General features: G+C 34.5%; 1 protein-coding gene and 1 long non-coding RNA gene across 5 annotated transcripts; both read left to right on the plus strand.

The window, feature by feature from the left end:
• Positions 1-950: 950 nt before the first annotated feature.
• Positions 951-15,093, plus strand: LOC107850323 (nuclear poly(A) polymerase 4). 4 transcript variants are annotated; one of them, XR_007048474.1, is made up of 12 exons: positions 1,122-1,526; positions 3,661-3,790; positions 3,888-3,965; positions 7,825-7,932; positions 10,867-10,929; positions 11,071-11,232; positions 11,568-11,681; positions 11,749-11,811; positions 12,015-12,344; positions 12,446-12,610; positions 12,755-14,072; positions 14,912-15,093. XR_007048474.1 is itself a non-coding variant. In XM_016694756.2 (11 exons), the coding sequence occupies exons 2-11, from the start codon at positions 3,665-3,667 to the stop codon at positions 13,364-13,366; spliced, it is 1,821 nt and encodes a 606-aa protein (XP_016550242.1). In that variant the 5' UTR covers positions 951-1,081; positions 3,661-3,664; the 3' UTR covers positions 13,367-14,393. The 4 variants fall into 4 exon arrangements, 3 of the variants coding, with proteins under 3 accessions (XP_016550242.1, XP_047257180.1, XP_016550240.1); XM_016694756.2 differs by lacking the exons at positions 1,122-1,526; positions 14,912-15,093 and adding an exon at positions 951-1,081 and having other exon boundaries at positions 12,755-14,393; XM_016694754.2 differs by lacking the exon at positions 14,912-15,093 and having other exon boundaries at positions 12,755-14,393.
• Positions 15,094-15,968: 875 nt separating this feature from the next.
• Positions 15,969-17,398, plus strand: LOC124889461. The gene is made up of 2 exons (XR_007048475.1): positions 15,969-16,026; positions 17,150-17,398. It is a non-coding gene; the product is annotated as an uncharacterized LOC124889461 (long non-coding RNA).
• The last annotated feature ends 6,367 nt before the right edge of the window (positions 17,399-23,765 follow it).

The raw sequence follows: 23,765 nt of genomic DNA on the forward strand, positions 1-23,765 counted from the left end.
TGATCTATAAATTTGTGACAAAAGAGTTTAATTTTATATTTTTTATATTTTTTTTTCTGATTTCTTTTTAAAACATTTTTTAGATTTAGATTTTAAAGAAGATGAAAGTTATGAAAGTATTAACAAATCAAAGTTAAATACTTATAAACATCTAAAATAAGTTGATTTAGTATCTCTTTATTGCTTCAAAGTTTTTTTTTTTTTGAATATTTTTCTTTATTTTATTAAATAATAATAATCTCCTAACTGTTTGAATTAAAAAATACGCCAGCTTAACATTTAATTAAGCAAAAAATATACATTGTATTGTCGTGACTTGCAATAATTCAGCTAATTAACACTTAAGTTACAATTATAACCATTGCGAATAATTTCATTTAGGCTTCCTAAAATGAATGTCAGGTGCATTTATGCTTTTGAAACTTTTTAACTTAAATTCTCTTAATTACTATTTTTTATCTTCCTCTTCTGTCGGTTATTATTGTAATAAAAAGAGAAAAATGAAGAGTTTTGAAGGCTATTAAGAATTGCTATTAAAGATTTGAAGTAAATAAAGAAAATGAACAATCATAGCAATTAAGTAGTCATTTTACAAACTTTCTCACATGAATAAATAGTTCAAAAACATTCGGCTGGTTTTCGTTGAAATCACCATTGTTATTTAATTGAAATTACTTTCAAATTTCTATCTCAATTATGTCATTCAAAAAAACTGTATTTATTGAATTTCTGTTATTATTGAAGAAATTTGAATATTCAAGATTTATGTCAAATAAAAGAATTTAAATATTTTAAATTGTTAAATTTAATTATATATTAAAAAAATTAATTCATTAATTTAATGAAATTTTTATAACTGCAAGAAGCATAAATAATTTTATGACCACATGAAGCGCGGCTAACTTCATTAGTATTATAATATCCATCTAAATTATATGGAAGTACTCCTTACACAATATTTCCCTCTTACTAATTAAATCTTATAAAAAACAAATAAAAATTCCACTCACTAACATTTTCAACAACATTTGATTGACCAATCTGACTGATAAACCCAGCAGCTGCCTTAACTTACCCATTGGTAAACCCCCCAAATCCACCGTATAATCGTGGTGTTGGATCCGTTTTCTCGTATCTCAATTAAATTTTTGAGATAATTATTATATCGTAATGGCATGAGTTAATTTTTACGTACCTAGATTAAATTTATAGAATATTTATTAAATATATTCGTATATTTATTATCTCCTGGCAAAATTCACCAAATATTTGTGGCCTCCTAGATATTGGTTGAAAAATTGTACAAACCTTTTTTTTTTTCTTATTTGGGTTCAATGATTTAGTAAAGGTTTAACTCAAATATTGTGGTGATCTCGAGTGGTCTTCTTTCTGCTCTGGGAGTTTTCTTTCTCGGTTTCTATTCATACTTAAGTTGAAAAATTCTCCCAGTTTCCCTTCAATTTTGCTGGTTAAGCATTTTTGTCGGTTCAGTGATCTGTGAAGTTTAGCTCTTATCTGAAGTCTGGGTAACTTAGCCTTGTATTTTCTTGCTTTGGGGTTCTTGCTTTTTTTCATTTTTGCTCCTATGAAGTTGAAAAATTCTGCCGGTTTCCCTTCACTTTGTTGGTTAAGCATTTTTGTTGGTTCAGTGATCTGTGAAGTTTAGCTCTAATTTGAAGTCTGGGTAATTTAGATTTGTCTTTTCTTGCTATGGGGTTTTTGCTTTTTTTATTGTTGTTCCTATATAGTTGAAAAATTCTATCCTTTCTACTTATATTATTTATCTGTGAAGTTTGTTCAGCTCTCTAATGTGAATTCTGGTAACTTAGACTGATCTTTTTGTGGTGTGGGGTTTTTCCTTATTTGATTTTTGTTGCTACATAGTTGAAAAATCCCACCTTTTTTACTTAGATTTTTGGTTTTCTGGTTTGGCATTTTATTGGTTGGATGATCTGTGATGTTTTTAGCTCTAATCTGAATTCTGGTGACTTAAACTGGTGGTTTTTTGGTGTGGGGATTTTCCTTATTAGATTTTTGTTCTTTACCTAGTTGAAAAAATATCAGGGTGTGGCCTAGTGGTTCAATGAAATTAGGATGAACACCATGAGGTCTCAGGTTCAATTTCCAGCTGAGACAAACACTAGGTGTTTTCTTCCCATCTGTTCTAGCCTTGGTGGACAGAGTTGCCTGATACCTGTTGCTGGTGGGAGGTAGCAGGTATTCCGTGGATTTAGTCGAGGTGCGCGCAAGCTGGCCCGGACATCACGGTTATCAAAAATAAAAAAAAATGCCCTTTTTACTTATATTGTTTATGGTTCAACATTTCATAGGTTCAATGATTGTAAAGTTTAGCTCTAATCTGAATTCTGGTAGCTTAGACTGGTCTTTTTGTGGTGTGGGTTTTTTCCTTTTCGTTTTTTGTTCCTTATTCGCTTTTTGTTCTTACATAGTTGAAAAAATATCCCCTTTTTGCTTACATTGTTTATGTTTCAGCATTTCATCGGTTCAATGATCTGTAAAGTTAAGCTCTAATCTGAATTCTGGTAACTTAGACTGGTCTTTTTGTGGTGTGTGTTTTTTCCTTTTCTGTTTTTGTTCATAGTGTTGAAAAATTCTCCCTTGTTTACTTATTAGATTGTTTATGGTTCGGCATGTCACTGGTTCAATGATCTGTGAAGTTAGCTTTTATGTTAAGCTGAATTCTGCTTACTCGAGTGGTCTTCTTTTGGTCTGGTGTTTTTCCTTTTGACTTTTGTTCCTACATAGTTGAAAAATTCTCCTGTTTTAGCTTAGTGTTCTGGTCCAGCATTTCATTAATTCAATGATCTGTGAGGTTTAGCTTTTATGCTAGTGTTTCTGGTTCGTCATTTCATCGGTTCAATGATCTGTGAAGTATAGCTTTTATGCTAATCTGAATTCTGGTAACTTGATAGCTCTTTTTTGGGTGTGGGGTTTTTCCTTTTCGATTTAATTCATATAGAGTTGAAAAATCCTCCCTTTTCCCTTCTGGTTCAGCATTTCATCAGTTCAATGATCTGTGAAGTTTAGAAGCTTTTATGCTAATCTGAATTTTCGTAACTCTTCCTTGTCGATTTTTCTGCATGAGTTGAAAAACTCACCCTTTTACTGTGGTGAGGTGATTAGGCGAGACATGGAGCAGTTACAGCTCACTGAGGACATGACCCTAGATAGGAAGGTCTGGAGGACGCGAATCAGGGCAGTGGACTAGGGCCAGTCTGAGTCGCTAGTATAGGGAACTACTTGGTGGGGGTTTATTCCTGTTAGGAGTTCGTGTCCCATGTTTTATTATGAAGCTGTGTGCTTTCCTTTGTTTTATATTACTTATGGGTGCCGTATTTATGTTATGTAATCTTGTAACCTTGTGCTGTGCTTTACTATGTGTTTGTGTGGTACCGCGTGTCTCGAGCCGGGGGTCTATCGGAAACAGCCTTTCTACTTCTTCAGAGGTAGAAGTATGGACTGCGTACATTCTAACCCCCCCCAGACCCCACCAGGTGGGAATACACTGGGTTTGTTGTTGTTGTTGAGTTTGTTTATGCTCAGCATGCCATTGCTTCAGTGATCTGTGAAGTTTAGAAGCTTTTATGCTAATCTGAATTTCGGTAACTGTATTGGTCCCCCCCCCCTCTTTTCTTTCAGTGTGATGGTGAGTTCCGAGAGCTTAAGTGGGTCTGCTGCACCACAGCCAAAGAAATATGGTGTTACAAATCCATTATCTCTTGCTGGGCCGACTGAGGCAGATCTTCAAAGAAATGCAGAACTAGAAAAGGTAGTTCTTTTTTATATTTTTTGTTCTAAGGTTATATGAGTTGATTTCAACGTGATCATGAATTTGTATTGACTTTTGTTTTGTGGTGATGGGGTAGTTTTTGAGGGAATCAGAACTGTATGAGAGTGAGGAAGAGACTTCAAGGAGAGAAGAAGTACTGCAGCAACTTGACGAGGTAATTGAATCTCATTAATTACTTTAACTATTTCTATTTATCAAAAAAAGTAGTTATTTAACAATTTACGTTTACACGAGTTTGATGAAACATGCGTTATTGCTTTCCAAAAATGTCATGGACTAGGATAAAGTTTTAGTATATGCATTGGATTTACTGGTTATTTTTGTATTACAGATGACGAGATGTTATTTAAGTTTATATGCAAACTCTAAGGGGTCGTTTGGTGTGAGTTACTAGAGCAAATAATCTCAGGATAAAATAATAGTCCCGGGATAAACTTTTTAATGCATCGTTTGGTTGGTAATACTCGGGATAACTTATCCCGGGACTAATAATAGTACCGGGATAAGTTATCCCGCATATTTGGTGGTATAAGTTATCCCATCCTAATTTATCCTTGAATAAAATTATAAAAGAGAAAATGGTCAAAAGCCCACCCAACCTTTACCCCAAATCCCAACTACACACTTATACTTTGCGGGGCTCCTATGACCCTCCTGAACTATTTTACAGTGAAATTATTACCCCCAAAAACCTGACAATCAGTCATTTTGAATAGGGTGTGATGCATGCGCCAACAACATTTTGACACGTGTTTTTTTATTTAAAATTAATTTTTATTTACTTTCTTTTCCATTTTTATCACTTTTTATCATTTTTCTTTATTTTTTCACCATTACTTTTCGTCTCTTTTCCTTTTCAAATTTTATTATTCCTACTTCTATGCAAATAATTTTTCGACAACCTTGAAGTGGAAAATAATGAACAATACCGAATTTGAAATTTTCAACAATCTTGAAGTCGAAAATAATAAACAACATCGAATTTGAAAATTTCCAACAACCTTGAAGTGGGAAATAATGACCATATAATTATTAAATTTCTGACGATCTTAAATTCAGAAACAACGAACAATACCAATTTCAAAATTTTCAAAATTTTCAACGACCTTGAAGCCGAAAACAATGAACAATACGGAATTTAAAATTTTCGATGACCTTAAGTCGGAAACAATAGAGAATTTTGAAATTTTCGACGACCTTGAAGTCAGAAATAATGGACAATACCCATTTTAAAATTTACGACGACCTTGAAGTTGGAAATAATGGACAATATCGATTTTGAAATTTTCGATGATCTTGAAGTCGGAAATAATAAACATCGAATTTAAAATTTTCGACAACCTTGAAGTGGAAATAATGAACAATATCAATTTTTAAATTTCCGACAATCTTAAATTCGGAAACACCGAAGAATACCAATTTCAAATTTTTCGACAACCTTGAAGCCGACCGAATTTAAAATTTTCAATAACCTTAAAGTTGGAAACAATAGAGAATTTTAAAATTTTCAACGACCTTCAAGTTGAAAACAATGGACAATACCCATTTTAAAATTTACGACGACTTTGAAGTCGTAAATAATGGACAATATCGATTTTAAAATTTTCGACAATCTTGAAGTTGGAAACAATGAACAATACCCATTTTGAAATTTTTGACGAATTTGAAGTTGAAACCAATTGATTTTGTGCTTGGAGATGAGAAAAATGATAAATTAATTTTGGATGTCATTGATGAGTTCTTGGATGCCATTGTTTGTAAGAAAGAAGATGAAGAAGAAGTAGAAAAAAAATGAATAAAGAAAAAGAATAATTAAAAATGAATAAAGAAAATAAAGAAATATTAAAAATAAATTTTTAATAAAAAAAATTCGTTCTCACTCTCTTTAGAGAGAGTGAAACACACTCTCTTGCCATGTCAGCGTTCAGGGGGTAATAATTCCACTTTAAAATAGTTCAGGGGGTCATAGGATCCCCTCAAAGTATAAGTGTGTAGTTGGAATTTCGACTAAAGGTTGAGGAGGTAGTGGACTATTTTCTCATTACAAAATGACAAAACTAACCCCAAATCCTTTGATTTTCACTTTTTATATTTTTAATCTAGTTTTTCTAGTTTTCAAATATATTTTTTCTTCTATATTTTTGTATATTTTTTTTTCTTCTTAATCTAGTTTTCAAATCCACGATCTCAAGTTTTAGAAATAATAATCATGTTAATGGCCATTCGTTGTGATCTGCTTGTCATTTTCTTCTTCACTCTGCTGGTAGACTGACTTTCGGCGACTAACTTCACCCTTGTAGCGTTTTTCATTCAGAAAACGCACCGACATCTTTTGGTTCAAAACTGAAGTTCGCTTTTGACAATAGAAATATCCGTCAGATGGCATTAAATCTTATTTTGTTTTAAATCTTATGTATTGGCACATAACTGAACATATAGAAAAATCCTAGGAATACAAACATAAAAATAATTAATAAGTTATCTAAAGTGGGGTATTTTTTGTAAATAAACAATATATTTTTACAAACAATGCACTTCATATTATTTTTAGTACCACAAACCAAACAACCACCAAAAAATAATACTGGGATAAGTAATACTAGGATAACTTATCCCAGGACAATTAATCCCAGCATAACTAATCCTGGTATAACTTGTTTTTAAACGAAACGACCCCTAAAAGACATAGTTGAGAAGCTAAAGAAGGGATGGCAGGTTGGGAGATTGGTTTCTTGTTGTCTATTTCACTTTTGGATTTGGATGTGTGAAAGTATTGCATTGAAATAACTTCTGATCGGTTGGATAACACTGAAATGATAAATTAGTTGTGCATCTAGTTATATGAATTGGCTTAAATTATGGACTCTGAGATATTTCATGTTTCTAATGACCGTGCTGACAATCACCATAAGTTCAATCTTTGTGTGTCAGCTGCTGCACTTTCCATGCCTTTTGTGTTTGTAGGGTTCATTGCGGAAAATTAGCTCACTTTCTAGCTTTATAGTACTTCTCGTTAGTTCTGTAGTATAGGGCTTTGGTTTATATAAAGTATTGACAGAAATTTGGAAGAAATAGAGTTATTACAGTTAGAATCAATGTGATTAGGGTTCAAATCAGAGGTGTAGAATTTTGTTCATAACTTTCCTTGCTGATGGATTCATTGCATGGTAAAATATGAGAAATGGGACAATAGGAATGCTGGAAAATCATGCAGGACTTCTGCAGATGTTTCACCGAATAATAAAGCTTTATAACTAATTAACTATCTCCGGGATAGCTACTTCTTCGAAGATCTTATGTTCCTTTCCTTCCAAATATGACCCACAATATTTAGAGAATCACAATACCCCAGTTCCCGAATTGCTTTTAGAATTGGGAAACCTTTCTAGCTAGAAAGGCTTGCCAGATAGTGTTTTCTGGCTCACCTGTAATTTTTCTGAAAAGACAGATGTTACATGGCCATTTGTTGCTTGATTGAGCAGATGTTTAAGGTTTAAAATATGACTTGCCACTGAAATTTGGTTCTTAGAATACAATCTTTTAGATTTGGTAATAAAGGAACTATGTATCCCTGAAATGAGCTATCGGAGTTCTTATCCTGATCTAATTGATAAGCGTGTATTTTTCCATCACAGTGAGTTGTTATATCTTCTTAATTATCTGTATTTTCTTAACATGAAATGCCTGATGTACTTGATTACCAATCCATACATGATATGCTTTTTTTTTTGGTTTGTTGGACTTTAGTTTCATTCCAAAAGTCAATTTGATGGAAGATGAAATTGGGTCATTCTCTTTGGGGTTGTGTGCTAAATGTCTATGATTTTGGTTTTAACCCCTTACAATATTGCTTTTTTGTATTGTCCTACCATTTGCTATCTGATATTTGCATCCTGAATTTATTTCATGTGTCCCTAATATCCAACTAATATTTTTGGATTCTCATATTGTGTGACCTATCCATGGAAGTGTAGTGAAAGAAGTTGTAGTGACCAGTCACTATTCTGTTGTAGATTGTAAAACTATGGGTGAAACAATTGACTCTCCAGAGAGGCTATCCAGATCAAATGGTTGAGGATGCAAATGCTATCATAGTCACCTTTGGCTCTTATCGCCTAGGGGTAAGTAGAAGTTTCAGCGTTTATGGAATTACGTGTAGTTAGTTCTTCCCGAAGTAGCTTAATAGAATCCCCTTTTTTGGGATGTTAATGATGCTTCAATCTTCACCTGTAAAATTAACACAGATTATGTTCCTAGCTTTCTTCTGAATGGAGCTTGGAAATGCTATGCATTATATGGACCATTTTATGCAAATTTCAATGCTCAAACATAATAATATATACTTTTACCTCTTGCTTATTTCTCAAAAATTTAACTGGAACAGCTTAGTGAAGTCTTGGATGGAACCTTTAGAAACTGAGCAACGACACCACTAGTCTAGGACTTCCATTTGTTCCTGTTTTGCAGTTAGTCTCTATGTGATCTCGTACTGCAAGTTTAACCTTGGTTGAATAAATCAATTGACTTACATTTGTGCAATATCTCACGGGACTGTTAAGGAGTTGACTATTTTGGCCTAGAATGGAGCAGTGCTTTTGTTTGGGTCTACTTTAGGCTAAGTTGCACGGACTCTTCACTCACCTGTGTTGGATTTTCCAAAAATACACTACTTTTGGAGAATCTGATACACGCCGGTTGACATTTTTTTAGAGCCCGAGCAACATAGACTTTGGTGATGAAGGAATTCCCTTAGGTTGTAGTTCTTGTAATTTAGTTGTACAAGATATGGGAAATCCATGAAAAACCTGAATCAAGTTTAAACAGGATGCGTCTTCATTCTGCAGGCGGTAAATGTGTTCAGTAGAGAAAATAAACAACATACACCAAGCTATTTGGGAGTAGTAATATGAATCCTCACTATCCATGGTTATGTCCATCTTAGTGTAAATTCAATAATTTAGATTCTTTAGCACTAGAAGTTATCAACATTTTCTACTGACATACAAATCTCTAACAGCATTGAACACGTATCCAATGGAAGTATTGGATATACAGAATAGGGTCAGATATACCCCTGTACTCTTCAAAAAGGTTATACTTACCCTTTGTTATATATAATTTTTTGATATATTCTCACTTACTGTCCAACTTTGGGAATATTTATTTCCTGAATCGTTAATTCCCCTTGTCCCCACCTCTATTTCCTACGTGGTGTGCACATGGATTTTATTTCTCCCAATTTAAATCCGCATTAAATAACCGGACCCATCCAATAAACTCTACCCAATTTGCAAAATAAACCCATTTCTAATATTCCCAAGTCCTGACGCCACCTTTGATCTGCGCGGAAAGGTAATTATCTTTAGGTTTATATGGCAAATCTTAGCAGAATAACTTGAACGCCCAGAAATTCAGAAGAAATATCTATGACATTAGCTAAAATCAACAAAGACAACAGATTTACAACAACAACAACAACAAACCCAGTGTATTCCCACATAGTGGGGTCTGGGGAGGGTAAGATGTACACAGTCCATACCACTACCTCCGAAGAAGTAGCAAGGCTATTTCCGATAGACCCCCGGAAAGACAACAGATTTAATCATATAGAAATGAAACAGTAACTGAAATAGCAAAGATAAAAAAAACAGGAACCTTCATATAGATGAACTTGAGCTTATATTACAGCAATTCCTCAGCAACTACCAGCTTTTAACCGGAATCGCCAGACTTCAAATGGAGCCCACAACCAGTGACCCCTACGGCAACCTTGAATCGGAGCGGCGAGAATTATGTTCGCCCGGGAATATGGTTAACTGGTTTCGAAACTGTAGCAATGGAGTTTTCAAGTGGTTCTGTGGTGGAGAAAGGTCGAGACTTCGTTGTTTTGGAAGGAGGGAGGTCACTCTCGGATATGGAGGAGCTGCTATGGTTTACATGGTGTTTGAGGTAAGTTAGGTGGTGAAAAGAAGATGAAGACATGACGAGAGGTGGTGTCGGAGAAGTCTCCGGGATGGGTTTATTTTGCAAACTGGGTTTCGTTTAATGGGTGGGCCTGGTTAAAATAACTTAAATACAGACCAAATTTAAATTGAAGAAATAAAAATCCATGCTGCGTGGGAAATAGAGGCGTGAACAAGTGGAATTAACGGTTTAGGAGTAAATATGTGTTCAAAGTTGGACGATATGGACAAATGTATCAAATAAGTATAATGAAGGGTAAATTTTTTTCTTTCAGAGTACAGGGGCAAATCTGACCCTTTTCCGTTGGATATATGAGTATATACCTATGATATAGGCAACAGGTATACTCGTGACTTCTATTGCAAAGATATTTTATCAAATTTAAAACCAAATACATGGTTTAGGTTATATATTGTTTATCCAAATTTTAATACGCTTTATCAATCATCTGATGACAACTGCAAGTAATATAGTGATTCTCTCCACAATATTACAATTCAGTAGGAGTTGTTTGGTATGGGGGATGGGATAGACAAAGTTATCCCATATATATCCCTTTATTATAGTACAAATGGTGGGATAAATAATCCTGGGAATATCCCTAACCATCCCAGCTCGCGTGGGTTCCGTTGAGAATTTGTCTCGATAGAGAACTGTACGATCTTTTCCCCTAATGCAAGACAAATAATCCTGTATTTTATCTCGGGATCATTGTCCCTCAGTCTCTCATACCAAACGACCCCTCGGTGTATAAAGATTAATTGGGAAGCAAAGATCCAACTAATCATATTCATTTTATTTTAAAGAACACATTGTAAGGTATGAAAATGAACTTAGTGCAGTTACTGAAACTGCAGTTAATGTACCTTTTATTTTATTTGAGCATTGCAAAGCACATGTCTAACTTGTTGGTTCTGGATACAGTTCCCATGTAATAAAGATGATTAAGTAATACTGTGTGGTTGCCTCCTCTATTTTTTTCGAAGTTTGAGATGTCTTGATCTTATAGATCTGAATACCCTCTCTGGTCACTATCTTGAGGTTCTGGTTCAACAAATGCATAAGTTGGTCACAAGTTGTATGCCTTGCAGGTTCATGGACCAGGAGCTGACATTGACACATTGTGTGTTGGTCCCTCTTATGTCAATCGAGAAGTGAGTACAATCCACGTATAAAATCTTTGTTGTTTGGCCTAGTGAACATGACGTAATTTGATTAAAATTGTTCCTTTTTGTTTTTTACCCCAACTTGCTTGACATTGAGGCGTAGTTTTAATTTTTTTAATTACTATGCAGGAAGATTTCTTTATCCTTCTTCATGATATTTTAGCTGAAATGGAAGAAGTTCGTGAACTTCAACCAGTTCCTGATGCTCATGTCCCTGTTATGAAATTCAAATTTCAAGGGATATCAATTGATCTTCTTTATGCAAGTGTAAATCTCTTGGTTGTTCCTGAAGTAAGTTGGAATTAAGTTCTCACGGATTATTCTTTATGTGTGTAGTTTCCTTTTTCTTTTTGGAACTCGTTGTATGTCAAGGTTCTCATAGATGTTGTTTGTTAAGGCTGGTACTTGAAGAGTTGATCTATACGGATTTGTTCTTTCAGTGGAGGATATAACAACTTTTCCATTTATAGTGTGTATTTCAACTGCGTTCCACCTTTTTAAGTCTATTCGTCTTGCGAGCTCTAGATGCAAATATCTGGTTCTTGAATATTATTATTCCAGACTTCAATTATATTATTATACTGAATTGAGTTCAAATCCAACTTGTAATTTTGATTTCGCAACAGGATTTCGATATCTCAGACCAATCTGTACTCTACAATGTGGATGAACCAACTGTTCGAAGTCTCAATGGTTGCCGAGTTGCTGATCAAATACTAAAACTAGTTCCCAATGCTAAGGTAACCATCAGTGTTCCTCCTTTCCTTAAATGATTGATCATTTCCATGTTTATTTAAACTTTTGCAGCACTTCCGCACAACCCTTAGATGTCTAAAGTTCTGGGCCAAAAGACGTGGTGTTTATTCCAATGTGAGTTCTTAATCCCTCCAACCATCTCAGTGGTCTCTCTCTCTCTCTCTCTCTCTCTCTCTCTCTCTCTCTCATATTTCAACTAGTCATTCCTCTTGTTTGGTCATAATCTTTCCCATAAATTTGACATGACGGCGTCATTCTTGAAAAATATCCTGTTCTGATTATGATTTTCTGGTTTGCCTTGTGTGCTTCTTATTCAGGTAACTGGATTTCTTGGTGGAGTCAATTGGGCTCTTTTGGCTGCTCGCATTTGCCAGTTGTATCCAAATGCAATCCCTAGTATGCTTGTTTCTAGGTTCTTCCGTGTTTATACACAATGGCGTTGGCCAAATCCTGTAATGTTATGTCCAATAGAAGAGGATGAACTTGGGTTTCTTGTTTGGGATCCGCGCAAGAATCCTAAAGACAGAACTCATCATATGCCAATCATCACTCCTGCCTACCCTTGCATGAATTCTAGCTACAACGTCTCTCCAAGCACTCTTCGAGTAATGATGGACCAATTTCAGATTGGTAACAAGATTTGTGAGGTAGGCTATAAGCGTTCAGTGTTCTTTCTCCCTTTCCCCCTCTTCTTGTAACAAAATTTTAGCATGTTGTGCTGATCTCTTAAGTTTATTGTTTGGTCCAGGATGTTGAGTTGAATAAAGCACAATGGCCTGCTCTTTTTGAGCACTACTTTTTCTTTGAGGCGTATAAAAACTATCTCCAGGTTGAGATCGTAGCAGCAGATAATGATGATTTGCTAGCTTGGAAAGGTTGGGTGGAATCCCGGCTTCGACAACTAACGCTAAAGGTGAAAGCTGGTAGTTTTTAGTTATTTCAGGTTGATGAGAATTATTAGCGCAGAAAGATAAAGTTTGGGACGGAAAGATCTAATTTCCTTGTCCGTTTTCTTCCGATTCTAGTGATTGTGTGGTTTTCGGTTGATGCTTTGCAGATAGAGCGGGACACCAACGGGGTGTTGCAGTGCCATCCTTATCCTCATGAATTTGTGGACATGTCAAAGCCATGCCCGCATTATGCCTTTTTCATGGGTTTGCAGAGGCAAAAGGGTGTCAAAGTACAAGAAGGTCAACAGTTTGATATTCGTGGAACTGTTGATGAATTTAAGCAAGATGTAAGAATGTACTCTTATTGGAGACCAGGCATGGATATCTATGTCTCGCATGTTCGCAGGAAGCAAATTCCTGCTTATGTCTTTCCTGATGGGCATAAGAGACCGCGGCAATCTAGAAATACAACTCAACATACTCCTGAGAAAGATGCCAAAGGTTGCTCGTCTCCTGAAGAAAAGCATTCAAAGAGGAAGCAGGAAAATGAAACAGTTGATGTACAGTCGGACAAACTGGGGAAACGTGCTTCTCTTAGTCCTCAAATTATAGGATCTGTTTCTCCTGCAAGTGTTTCTAGTTGGTCAGGTGGATCATCACAGATTATCATTCGTCAGGAGTCACTGGAGGAGGTTAAGACTGCTGGCCTTCAGAACAGACGTTCTGATGAGAAATCAACAGGGGATATTGTGGAGCAGAAACCATGCCTTCCTGAGTGAAATGAAAAATTTCAGCCTGATAGTTTAGATATCACAACGTCAAGGAATATGTCGCGGGTTATAAAAGGAGGTTTTCTTCACCAGTCCTATATAACATTCTTCCCTAGCCAGGAGGCGCTTAGTGCTCGTGAACAATTTTCTAGAGGTGCCCCAGCTTCACAGGTTATGCAGGATGACAAAAGGCGGAGGATGATAATGTGCAGCTGATAGGACCAGGTATACGAATTTTGGGAGAGAGAGTTGAAATGTGCTCGTACCAAATTACGAAATTCCGAACCTCTCTTGCAAGGTGAGGAGTCTCCATGAGTTTTCGTGCAGTTGTCCGATGGAAGTGAGAGACCGGAAGCTCTGAGTCTTTGCAGGGTGATATAAGCCAGACCAGAATTCATGCCCGTGGGGTGGATGTCGAAGCAAGAATGTAGTAGTGCATGCACTACACTAGACATCAAAGCATCAGCAGCATGCCAAAAACAACCTCGGCGCCAGATCTACATTGCTACAAATCCAGCCAACTAAACAACCAGCAACCGGGGTTAACAGCAGCGTCAACATCATCCCCAAAACAGCAGCAGCTCCACCAAATTAGCAAAATCAAGATTTTCCCCAGACAACAAAAAGTCGACAACAGCCAGAGAAAGTAGAACTAGAAAGCAGCACCAGAATTTGCCAAATCTGAAATGACCAATTTAGCAGCATAGCTATTGAGGTAACAGAAGTTTCAAAACTTGAGAGAGAGAGAGAGAGAGAACGCGGAGAAGAATTTGTAAGCGGGTACAATAAGATGATAGGAAATAGTGTATAGTTTTGCTGTTAAGACTTTTAAGTTACATGCACTAGTAGTTTAATGACTTTTTACACTGTCAGTATATAGAACTCCTCGCCCGCCTCCTTAAAAAGACCTGTTGTTTCCTAAAAGCACCACCAAAGCTAGGCTATGGTCTTTTATAAGATCCACAAGTATATGTAACATTGACTCTTGTGGACACTGGATATACCACAAAGTATTATGATCCATATTGTACATAAATAACCCTCTTGCATACCAATAAAATACCAGTTCACCATCCAGGAAGTGCAAAGGCATTATTCGAGACAACCCGTTCTTAATCACTCCCCAATAACTATTGTGACCAAAATACACATTTTAATCAAATACAAGATCAACCTTGCATATTTTGGTCCATAACCGTTTTTCATAGTCCTCCAAGATCCATATATCCATTGCATTCTCAAAAAACAATTGGCAGAAAGTCAAAGACTCATCCTTTACTAAGAGAGACATTGTTTGATGTGTCATCCCTGAGCTACACACACTTCCGGGATGAGGCATATTGGACATCTCTTCCTCGTTCATTTTAAGAAAGCAATTCTGAATTTCTCAATGATTTTTGGATAGTGGCTCTTATGGGTTTTGGAAGTGGACTATGCATTGGATTATCCATAATATAGACACTCTAAGTTTGCTTTAAGTGTAAAATAAAAGTAAGATTTAACTTTCTTTTTTTGTAAACATCAGACAGTAAATAAACATATTTGAATATGCAGGTGCTTGGAGGAGCATTTGGTGGAACGCTTGAGATGTAATAATATCAGATTGATTTTTAGTTTCTTTGTAATATTATGGATTTGATGAACCATTTTGTCAAGTTTAAGTAAGATTTTAATGTATTCAATAAATGTCGTGTGTATTGAGTGAATTGTATGGCATTCTTGTATTCATCGCTGCTACTTAAACGTGTGCTCAAGTTATGCATCAGTTTAAATTTAAAGATACTAAATGTGCAACGGAAAAAAATTAATGACTCTGCGATTGGAAACAAGTTATATAGACAGCAAAAATGGTGTTGATAAAACAAAATCGTATCAGCAAAAGTATACAAAAATGGAACTATATGCAAATCTGAATCTATCAAAACATCTAGTATGAGTATAAAGGTCCCAAGATAAAACACACTTCGAAGTTTCAATTCATTCAAAGAGTAAAAAGAGGAAAAATAAAAAAACGAAAAAGCATTTACCCTGACACAAGTATTTATAATCTATTCCACAGCTCAACTACACGAGCTACATGTCACAAGGAGTCAACTTTAATTTATCGTTGCTGCAAGATTCAACGATGCATTATTGTAGCACCCCGTACTTTCGGGCTAGAATTTAGATCGTCGTTCCTATGCTTATAGACCTGAACTAGATAATTCCTTGTTAATATATGTGTGGTTATCAATCCTATAGTGTGGGAATACCTTTGAATATGAATTGAGGTCACGAAAATTCCCTAACTCTAAGACGATACCAATTTCGCCAAAATCCGATACCCAAGCAAAAAGTTACAACCCTTTTCGTGAGAGAGGCAGTAGCTGCGCGCAATTAGCGTGCGACGCACGCTCCATCGCATGCACCTAATTTTCAGGTTCTGTTTTCGCGTTTGTAAGGGCAATTTGGACCTTTAGCTCACCCAAGGTCTGTCCATAACATAAGATTCACGCCCCAAAAACAGAATACACTCCATAATTCAATTTTTCCTCTCAAATTAAAACCCTAAATCCTTTCCCTCAAGATCAAGAATCAAGATCTTAAGTTCAAGACTTCAAGAAAAGGGTCAAGATCCAGGTTCCATCTATCAAGATCTAGGTTTCATCTTTCAACTCTTATAGTCTAAGGTACGTGGGGTTTATCCTAAAAACTACATGGACTTGTAAACATTAGAGCATGATTTAAAGATTATTAAGCATGAATTTTAAAGGGGTTTTGGAATCTATATTTAAATTATGTATTCCGAATGTTTCAATGTTACTATTGCTTTGGCCTTGTGGTTTTTTCCCCTAAATTGATTTACATGTATATGTATATGTATGAAAATTGAGATTTGAGATTGTTTCAGAGCACAAATTATGAGTTCCCTCTCGTATTGAATTAAAGTTTATGATTTTGTCGGAAAAGAGTTGAAATGCATGTTTTAAGATGTGAAAGTAGTTTTCTCAATGTTATTTGAACATGATTTAGAGATGATGAGAGGGTGTTTCTTGAGATATCTATGTTTTGTGTTAAAGAGAAAGAATTGCATGAAATTAAGAATTTTGACACGACCACCTTTGTTTAGTGAATCGTTGATAAAGAGAATTGCTTGCATGGTTTCACATGAGTTTTAAAGAATGAGTTTCTTGAAAAGAATTGTTGATATGGTGGTCCTGAATTTCATGATTTAAGAAAAGAGACATAATTTGCTATAAATGGCTCAGAGAATGTGACTTGTAAGTCAATGGTATGACGATACCATGTAAATATATGCCATAACAGAACTAGAGTCTTCAGAGTTTGATTTTCAAAGATTGCATGTTGTAAAGAATTAAAAATGGGCTTAAAGAGGGTTAGGTGGTTACCCGAAGAGGGCACGAGTCAATCGACTCATAACCTAAAATCGTGTTTTGCCGATACGGGTATGTTACTTTTGTACGCTGGTGACGACCCTGTGCGTAGTAGAGATTTAGAGACTCCGACCCTTGCGGCAAGCTTGGGTTGGGGCTTGGCTGCCGAGTTAAGGGTAGATTCCATATAGCCCGTGGAATTACAGAATTGTAGGGTATACCACCTAGCGTAGAAGTAAAACAAAGAGTATGTCACAGAGTTCAGATGGTTTTATAGTCTTTTAACCACGCTGTGACTTTTACTATGTGACATATTTATGAACCGTTTTTAAATTGCTCTCATATATGTTGAATATCAAATATCATTTTGGGTTTGTTCTGTGTACCAGTACAACTATATTGACCCCCTACCTCTTAGGGTCTGAGGCTCAATCTAGTGGTTCGGCTAAGCAGTAGATCTTTCCAGAAGTGCAGAGTTCAGTTGGTGAGTCTTCTATGTTTCAGAAGGCCTGTTTAAATTTCAGACATTTATTTATGGTTTTGGTCTACTAGGGGCCTTGTCCCAGTTTTCAGACATCTTTGTTTCATATGTAGTAGAGGTTTCGCAGACGGAGTCAGATATTATTTTAGATGTTGAATTGCAGTCTTTAATATTTTGTTGATTTCAGATTATGACCATGATTCCATACTCAGTTATATTTCCGCATTTCTTTTCTGTATATGAATGGTGTATGTGATTACAAGTTGGATCATGGTTCGAATTGCTCGTCACGGTCAGGGCCTCGGTTCGAATCGTGACAATTATGTTAAATTACAATAACACATATCAACTTTAATATCAATATGTTTCAAAGCAAATCGCTGTGAATGCATTTGATGTTGTACATATCAAAAAAATGTTCACATAGGAATAAAAACTGTACTTATCAAAGAATGCATCGAGCTAGCTTTCGTACAATTGAAACCAAGAGCTTAAGCTAAGTCAATTGCTATTTCATTTTCTTCAAAGCCGGGGAACTATCTTCTCCTAACCAAGAAATTTCCAAGGGCCGGTAGCGCCCCGCCCTTCTTTATTCTTTTCCACTTAAACATCAGATTTTTTTCTTGGGCGGAATTTGAATCTGAAACGCGTGCATAACCAACACTTCATACATTATACTCTCATCTCTAGACTAAAGCGTCCGAGGCAATAATTTGGGGATTTAAACCTCACTAACATGAATGAAAATTGTGTGATTATTCACTGCCAATGCCGCCACTATTCCAATGGAGTTTTCATATTCTTAAAGCAAATAAATAAATGAGTAATCAAAAAAAAGATTTTACGCGCAAATACTCAACACTCGTACCATTTTAACAATAAAAACTATCAACTTAGACGATTTTCCACCTTCAAACAAGAAACGACACTCCGTGTAAAAACTTGATGCTTCATCTTTATGGCTCTTACGCAATGTGGATCCAGATTAAATGGGCTTACACATTGCGAATACATATTAATCAAGGGCCTAATGTGAATGTCGAAGACCAAATGAGAAATTTAAAATAATAAACCACATCTCATTCCAAATTTCATGTCCATTCAGGTCCCTCAACGACTCAGTTTCATATAATAATAAATTAAGCAAATAGACCCACAACATGACTAAGTCGTGTCTAATTTTTGAGAATGACGGTTCTCTAATTTGTACTTGTAAGAAATTTCTGACTGTATTTTTGTTTTGTGTTTCCTAAACATGGAATTAATTGATGATGCAATATAAGGGGAGCAGTCCTTGCTTGAATTTTTTCTTTTCCTCTTTCATTTGATAATAAATTCGCAAGTAATTTATTTCAATATGAAAATTCAAATGAAAAAGATTTGTGTATTAAGTAGCTTTCGTTGAAATTTCCACAACAAGAAAATTAGTGCAATTATTTGAAAATTCAAAGAATTGCATTAATACTTTTAGCTGTGAGAAAAAGATAGTTGGAGTCACACCAATAATATATTTTCCACAAGAAAAGAACTCTTTCTCTACTTTTTTTTGTCTACTTAATGTGTTTTTTTGTTTTGAATTTTTCATAGTAAGACTTGTACATTGACTTGCAAATTAATAACAAATATTTCCCTATTTCTTTCAAATTTATTATGGGTATAGGTGGAATTTGGAAATAATTACATTGTGGAACATCGACAAAATCAATTTTATACTAATGAGTTGAAATCGTGTCATTTGATATATAAACAAAATGCATAAAGACTAAGTCATGATCCTTGGCACCGAGAGGAAAGATTATCCAAATTAATATGAAAAATCAAAATGATAAAGGAATTTATGCATTATTCTATTTGGAAAATCATTAGATAAAGTCGCTAAAGGCGCGCTGATGCAACTCAAAATCAATAGATTGAACTGGATTTAATATTTTGGGACACGAGAATGACAACATTTTCTAATGTAGGAATTGATTGATAATTTGATATAACAAGCCATACATTTCAACAGAGATAAAAAAATGGACCACATCATGGAAACAATTCTTCTATTCGTAATTAAGTTTATGTTTCTACTGTGGGAAGTCATTCGGTCCCCAACGATCTCTGTATTCTCAAAATATTATATTTAAATTACAGAGAGATGTCAGTCGCTTCCATAAATTTTAAAATATATATATTGGGTAACTGCAAAATCTGGGATTAAATTTTTATATTCACTGACAAATATTTTTAAATTTTTATATTTATCAATTCTTTCGAAAGCTTTGAATTACAATGAGAAATAGTGTTTATCCCCCATCTGTTGAACAATATAAATTGTAAAGTATGAAATTATGTGATCTTTTAAGACTTATGAAAGTCCAACTATGACTCTGTTTATGATTTTAAAGGGTTGGATGGGGTAAAGAGTCGATAAGGATTTACGATAATTTTTTTTGGCATAATATGGATGACTTGCAAGTCTTGGTATGACAATATTATGGATAAATGTAAATGTCTTAATGAAAGACTCGAAAACAACAAGTTTAACTGAATTATGTATATGAAAAAACACTAATTGTATAATATTAAATCTGATATTTCGAAGTACATTATATTAAGTGCAACTTTATAGGTTAAACTCATCAAAATTAAATCTTGGATGTGCCACTAATCATCACAAGAATATGCATATTTAATACCTTTTGAGGTTATCATTAATTGATCTTCCATTTTAGGTAACTTTTTGATAAAAAAATTATTTTGAAGTAAAATAACTTAAAAGTTTAGTAGGAAAATAGACTTTTTGAATCTGAAACGCGTGCATAACCAAGCTTGTGTGATTGGATACTGCCAATGCCACCACTATTCCAATGGATTTTTGAGATTCTTCAAGCAAATAAATAAATGAGTATTTGAACTAAAGATTTTACACGCAAATACTCAACACTCATACCATTTTAATAATAAAAACGATCAACTCAGATTTTTCACCTTCAAACAAGAAAGGACATTCTGTGTAAAAACTTGACGCATCATCTTTAATGGCTCTTTCGTGATGTAGATTCAGATTAAATGGGCTTACACGTTGCGAATACATATTAATCAGGGGCCTAATGTGAATATCCAAAACCAAATGAAAAACTTAAAAAAAAATAAGCCACATCTCATTCTAAATTTTATGTTCATTCAGGTCCCTCAACAACTCAATTTTATATAATAATAAATTAATTAAGCAAATAGACCCACAATACGACTAAGTCATGTCTAATTTTTGAGAATAATGTTTCTCTACTTTTTTTGAAATTTTCATTGCAAGACTTATGCATTGACTTCCCCTCTTTCTCTTCTGTTGTTATCGAGCTTACTATAGGTCAAGGTGGAACTTGGAATTAATTAAACTTGTGGAATAAAAGTTTTAGCATTGACGAAGTCAATTTTATTAATGAGCTGAAACCGTGTTATTGACATGTTGATCACCCGAATTGTATGCCCTGAAAGTTTCGCGGTGTGACCCATATTTGTGATTTTCAATGGGGTCTGTGGTGGTAACATAGGGATCGGGCCTAGAACCTATTTGTACGTACGTATTAGATAACTGCGATTTAGTGGGCTGTTTCGGGGAAATTGCGACTATTATCTCCAACATTGTACTCTCTCTTCATTATGGTGAAACCTCCTCTGCCTCTGCCCGTAGTTTTCCCCGCAAGGGTTTCCACATAAATCTGTGGTTTCTGTAATTAAGGATAACAAGATAAAAATTTTATATATATATATATATATATATATATATATACATACGAGCATATGGCACCTCTGGCACTTTCGTTTTTACTTCTGAAACCAACAACATAGTATTTCCTCCGTCCCATTTTACCCGTCCCAAATTTTCTAATTTGATGTCTCATTTTACTTGTCCTTTTTTACTTATCAAGACAAGACAATTTTTTTTTCCATTATACCCTTAGTGTAATTCATTGCTTCTTGTTATTAGCATCTTGAAAAATGTTGCAAAGAGGAGTACCACTAAGAGTACACCATTAAGAATATAAATTGTACTTTGGTATTAACCATCCATCAATATTGGAACTAATAACAAGACACAATTAAGAGGGGCAAAATGGTAAAGTTACATTACCAATCATTATTTTCTTAATAGCTGTGCCATCCCAATTTGGGACGAATAAAATGGGATGGAGGGAGTAATATAAATATACGGGGGCACTGACTTATACATTGAACATTAAGAATTTACTTTTCTTGAAGTTACTGATTTATTTCAATATGAAAATTCAGGTGAAAGGGATTTGTGTATTAAGTAGCTTTTGTTGAAATTTTCACAACAAGAAAATCAGCGCAATTACTTGAAAATTCAAAGAATTGCATTAATACTTTTAGCTTTGATAAAAAGATAGTTGAAGTCACACTACTAAAAACTTGGTGCTTCGCAGCGTGAATCTAGATAAACCAGGCCTAATGTGGATATCGGAAATAAAATGACGAACCACAAGAAAAGGCCATGTCTCATTCTAAATATCACGTCTAATCAGGTCTCAACAACTTAATATCTTATAATTAAACAAAATTACGGATGCACAACACTCCGTAATATGACTTAGCCGTGTCTAATAGGTTTGGATTTCAAAGTATTCTCAGATCTTTCTACACGCATATCACTCAAGTGTTCTTCAATATAACTAGTAAACTCATAGAAGTAGGGTCTGAGGAAGATACGTAGAATGTATGTAGAACTATTCGAACTTTAAGATGCACCTATAGTCCACGAAATTTTATAGAGCGTACTACGAGATGCTTGTCAACATTCAATACATTTTTACCAAATACATTAACTGTTAATTAGTTTCAACGCTTTATCCAAACATGTGCCTATTCATAAACATAATCTTTAGCATCTAAAAGTGTTTTCCAACACTTCATACTTATCAATTTTGTTTAATCAACTAACCTAAGCTGACTCTATATATATTAACTCGATTTCTAAAAATGCTTGGTTGATATTTTTCTTTCATAATACTTTTTCATGGGTAGAAAGATTTCCACATTTTGGAAAGTAATTGCCAAACACTTTTGAATTTTTAATTTACTTTTGAATTGGAAATGAAACATTGACTCCTAAATCTTTCTAAATTTATATAATATATGCTATTTTCCACAAGAAAAGGGCTCTTTCTCTACTTTTTCGTCTACTTAATAATATGTTTTTTTTCTTTTGAAATTTTTATAGCGAGACTTGTGCATTGACCTGCAAATTAATAGCAAATATTTCCTTATTTCTTTTCAAATTTAGTATGGGTCAAGGTGGAATTTGAAAATAATTACATTGTGGAATAAAATTATAAGCATTGACAAATTCAATTTTATACTAATGAGTTGAAACCGTGTTATTTGATATATAAACAAAATGCATAAAGACTAACTCATGATCCTTGGGCACCTAGAGGAAAGATTATCCAAATTAAAATGGAAAATCTAAATGATAAAGGGATTTATGTGTTGTTCTATTTGGAAAATCATTAGTTAAAGTCGCTAAAGGCTGATGCAACTCAAAACCAATAGGTTGAACTGGATTTAATATTTTGAGACACGAGAATGACAACATTTTCTAATGTCGGAATTGATTGATAATTTGATATAACAAGCCATACATTTCAACAGAGCTAAACAAATGGACCAAATCATGGATACGATTCTTCTATCCTTAATTAAGTCTACGCTTCTTCTGTGGGAAGTCACTCGGTATCTAACTCTCTCTATTCTTAAAATATTATATTTAAATTATAGAGAGACATCCGTCGCTTCCATAAATTTTAAAATATATATTAGGTAAATGAAAAATATGGGTTTAAATTTTTATATTTACTGACAAATATTTTTAATTTCTTTTTATTACCAATTCTTTCAAAAGCTTTGAATTACAACGAGAAATTTAATGTTTATCCCCCATCCGTTGAACAATGCAAATTGTAAAGTATGAAATTATGTGATATTTTAAGATTCTTATGAAAGTCCAAATATGGCTCTATTATGATTTTAAAGGGCTAGACAGGGTAAAAAGTCGATAAGGTTTAATGATAATGTTTTTTTGGCATGATATGGATGACTTGCAAATCTTGGTATGACGATATCAAAATATGAATGCCTTAATGAAAGACTCAATGGATAAATGTTAATGTTTTAATTGGATTTAAGGAGAATTATGTAGTTCATCAAGAATGTGTAGTCTTTGTGACCCAATAACTGAAACTGCATTTGTCGACGTAGGAAGGTCCTTGTCCTAAAAATGAATGACTATTGTATGCTTGCTTATTGCAGTAGTATTGCAGTCTATGTTGATGTTATGATTTGCTAATTACTCTTATCTCAATTCATGCGACAAACATGGGTTGGTCCCTGCCAGTTGGGTACGGATTAAACCCATATAGCTCGTGGGTTAGTAGATGTCGGTACAAATTACATAGTTCAGATGAAGTATAGTAAAAATATCTTTGATAGTTTAAAGATAAAACTAGTAAGAACTTAACTTTTATTTTCCTTTTTGACTTTGGGAAGCAAC

Source organism: Capsicum annuum, chromosome 12, assembly GCF_002878395.1.
Source record: "Capsicum annuum cultivar UCD-10X-F1 chromosome 12, UCD10Xv1.1, whole genome shotgun sequence".
Lineage (NCBI taxonomy): Eukaryota > Viridiplantae > Streptophyta > Magnoliopsida > Solanales > Solanaceae > Capsicum > Capsicum annuum.

Coding starts and splice junctions, on each gene's coding strand:
- LOC107850323 (XM_016694756.2), top strand. CDS start 3,665: ATGGTGAGTTCCGAGAGCTTAAGTGGGTCTGCTGCACCACAGCCAAAG. Junction 11,682..11,748: donor AACTAGTTCCCAATGCTAAG/GTAACCATCAGT, acceptor AAACTTTTGCAG/CACTTCCGCACAACCCTTAG. Junction 12,611..12,754: donor TTCGACAACTAACGCTAAAG/GTGAAAGCTGGT, acceptor GATGCTTTGCAG/ATAGAGCGGGACACCAACGG.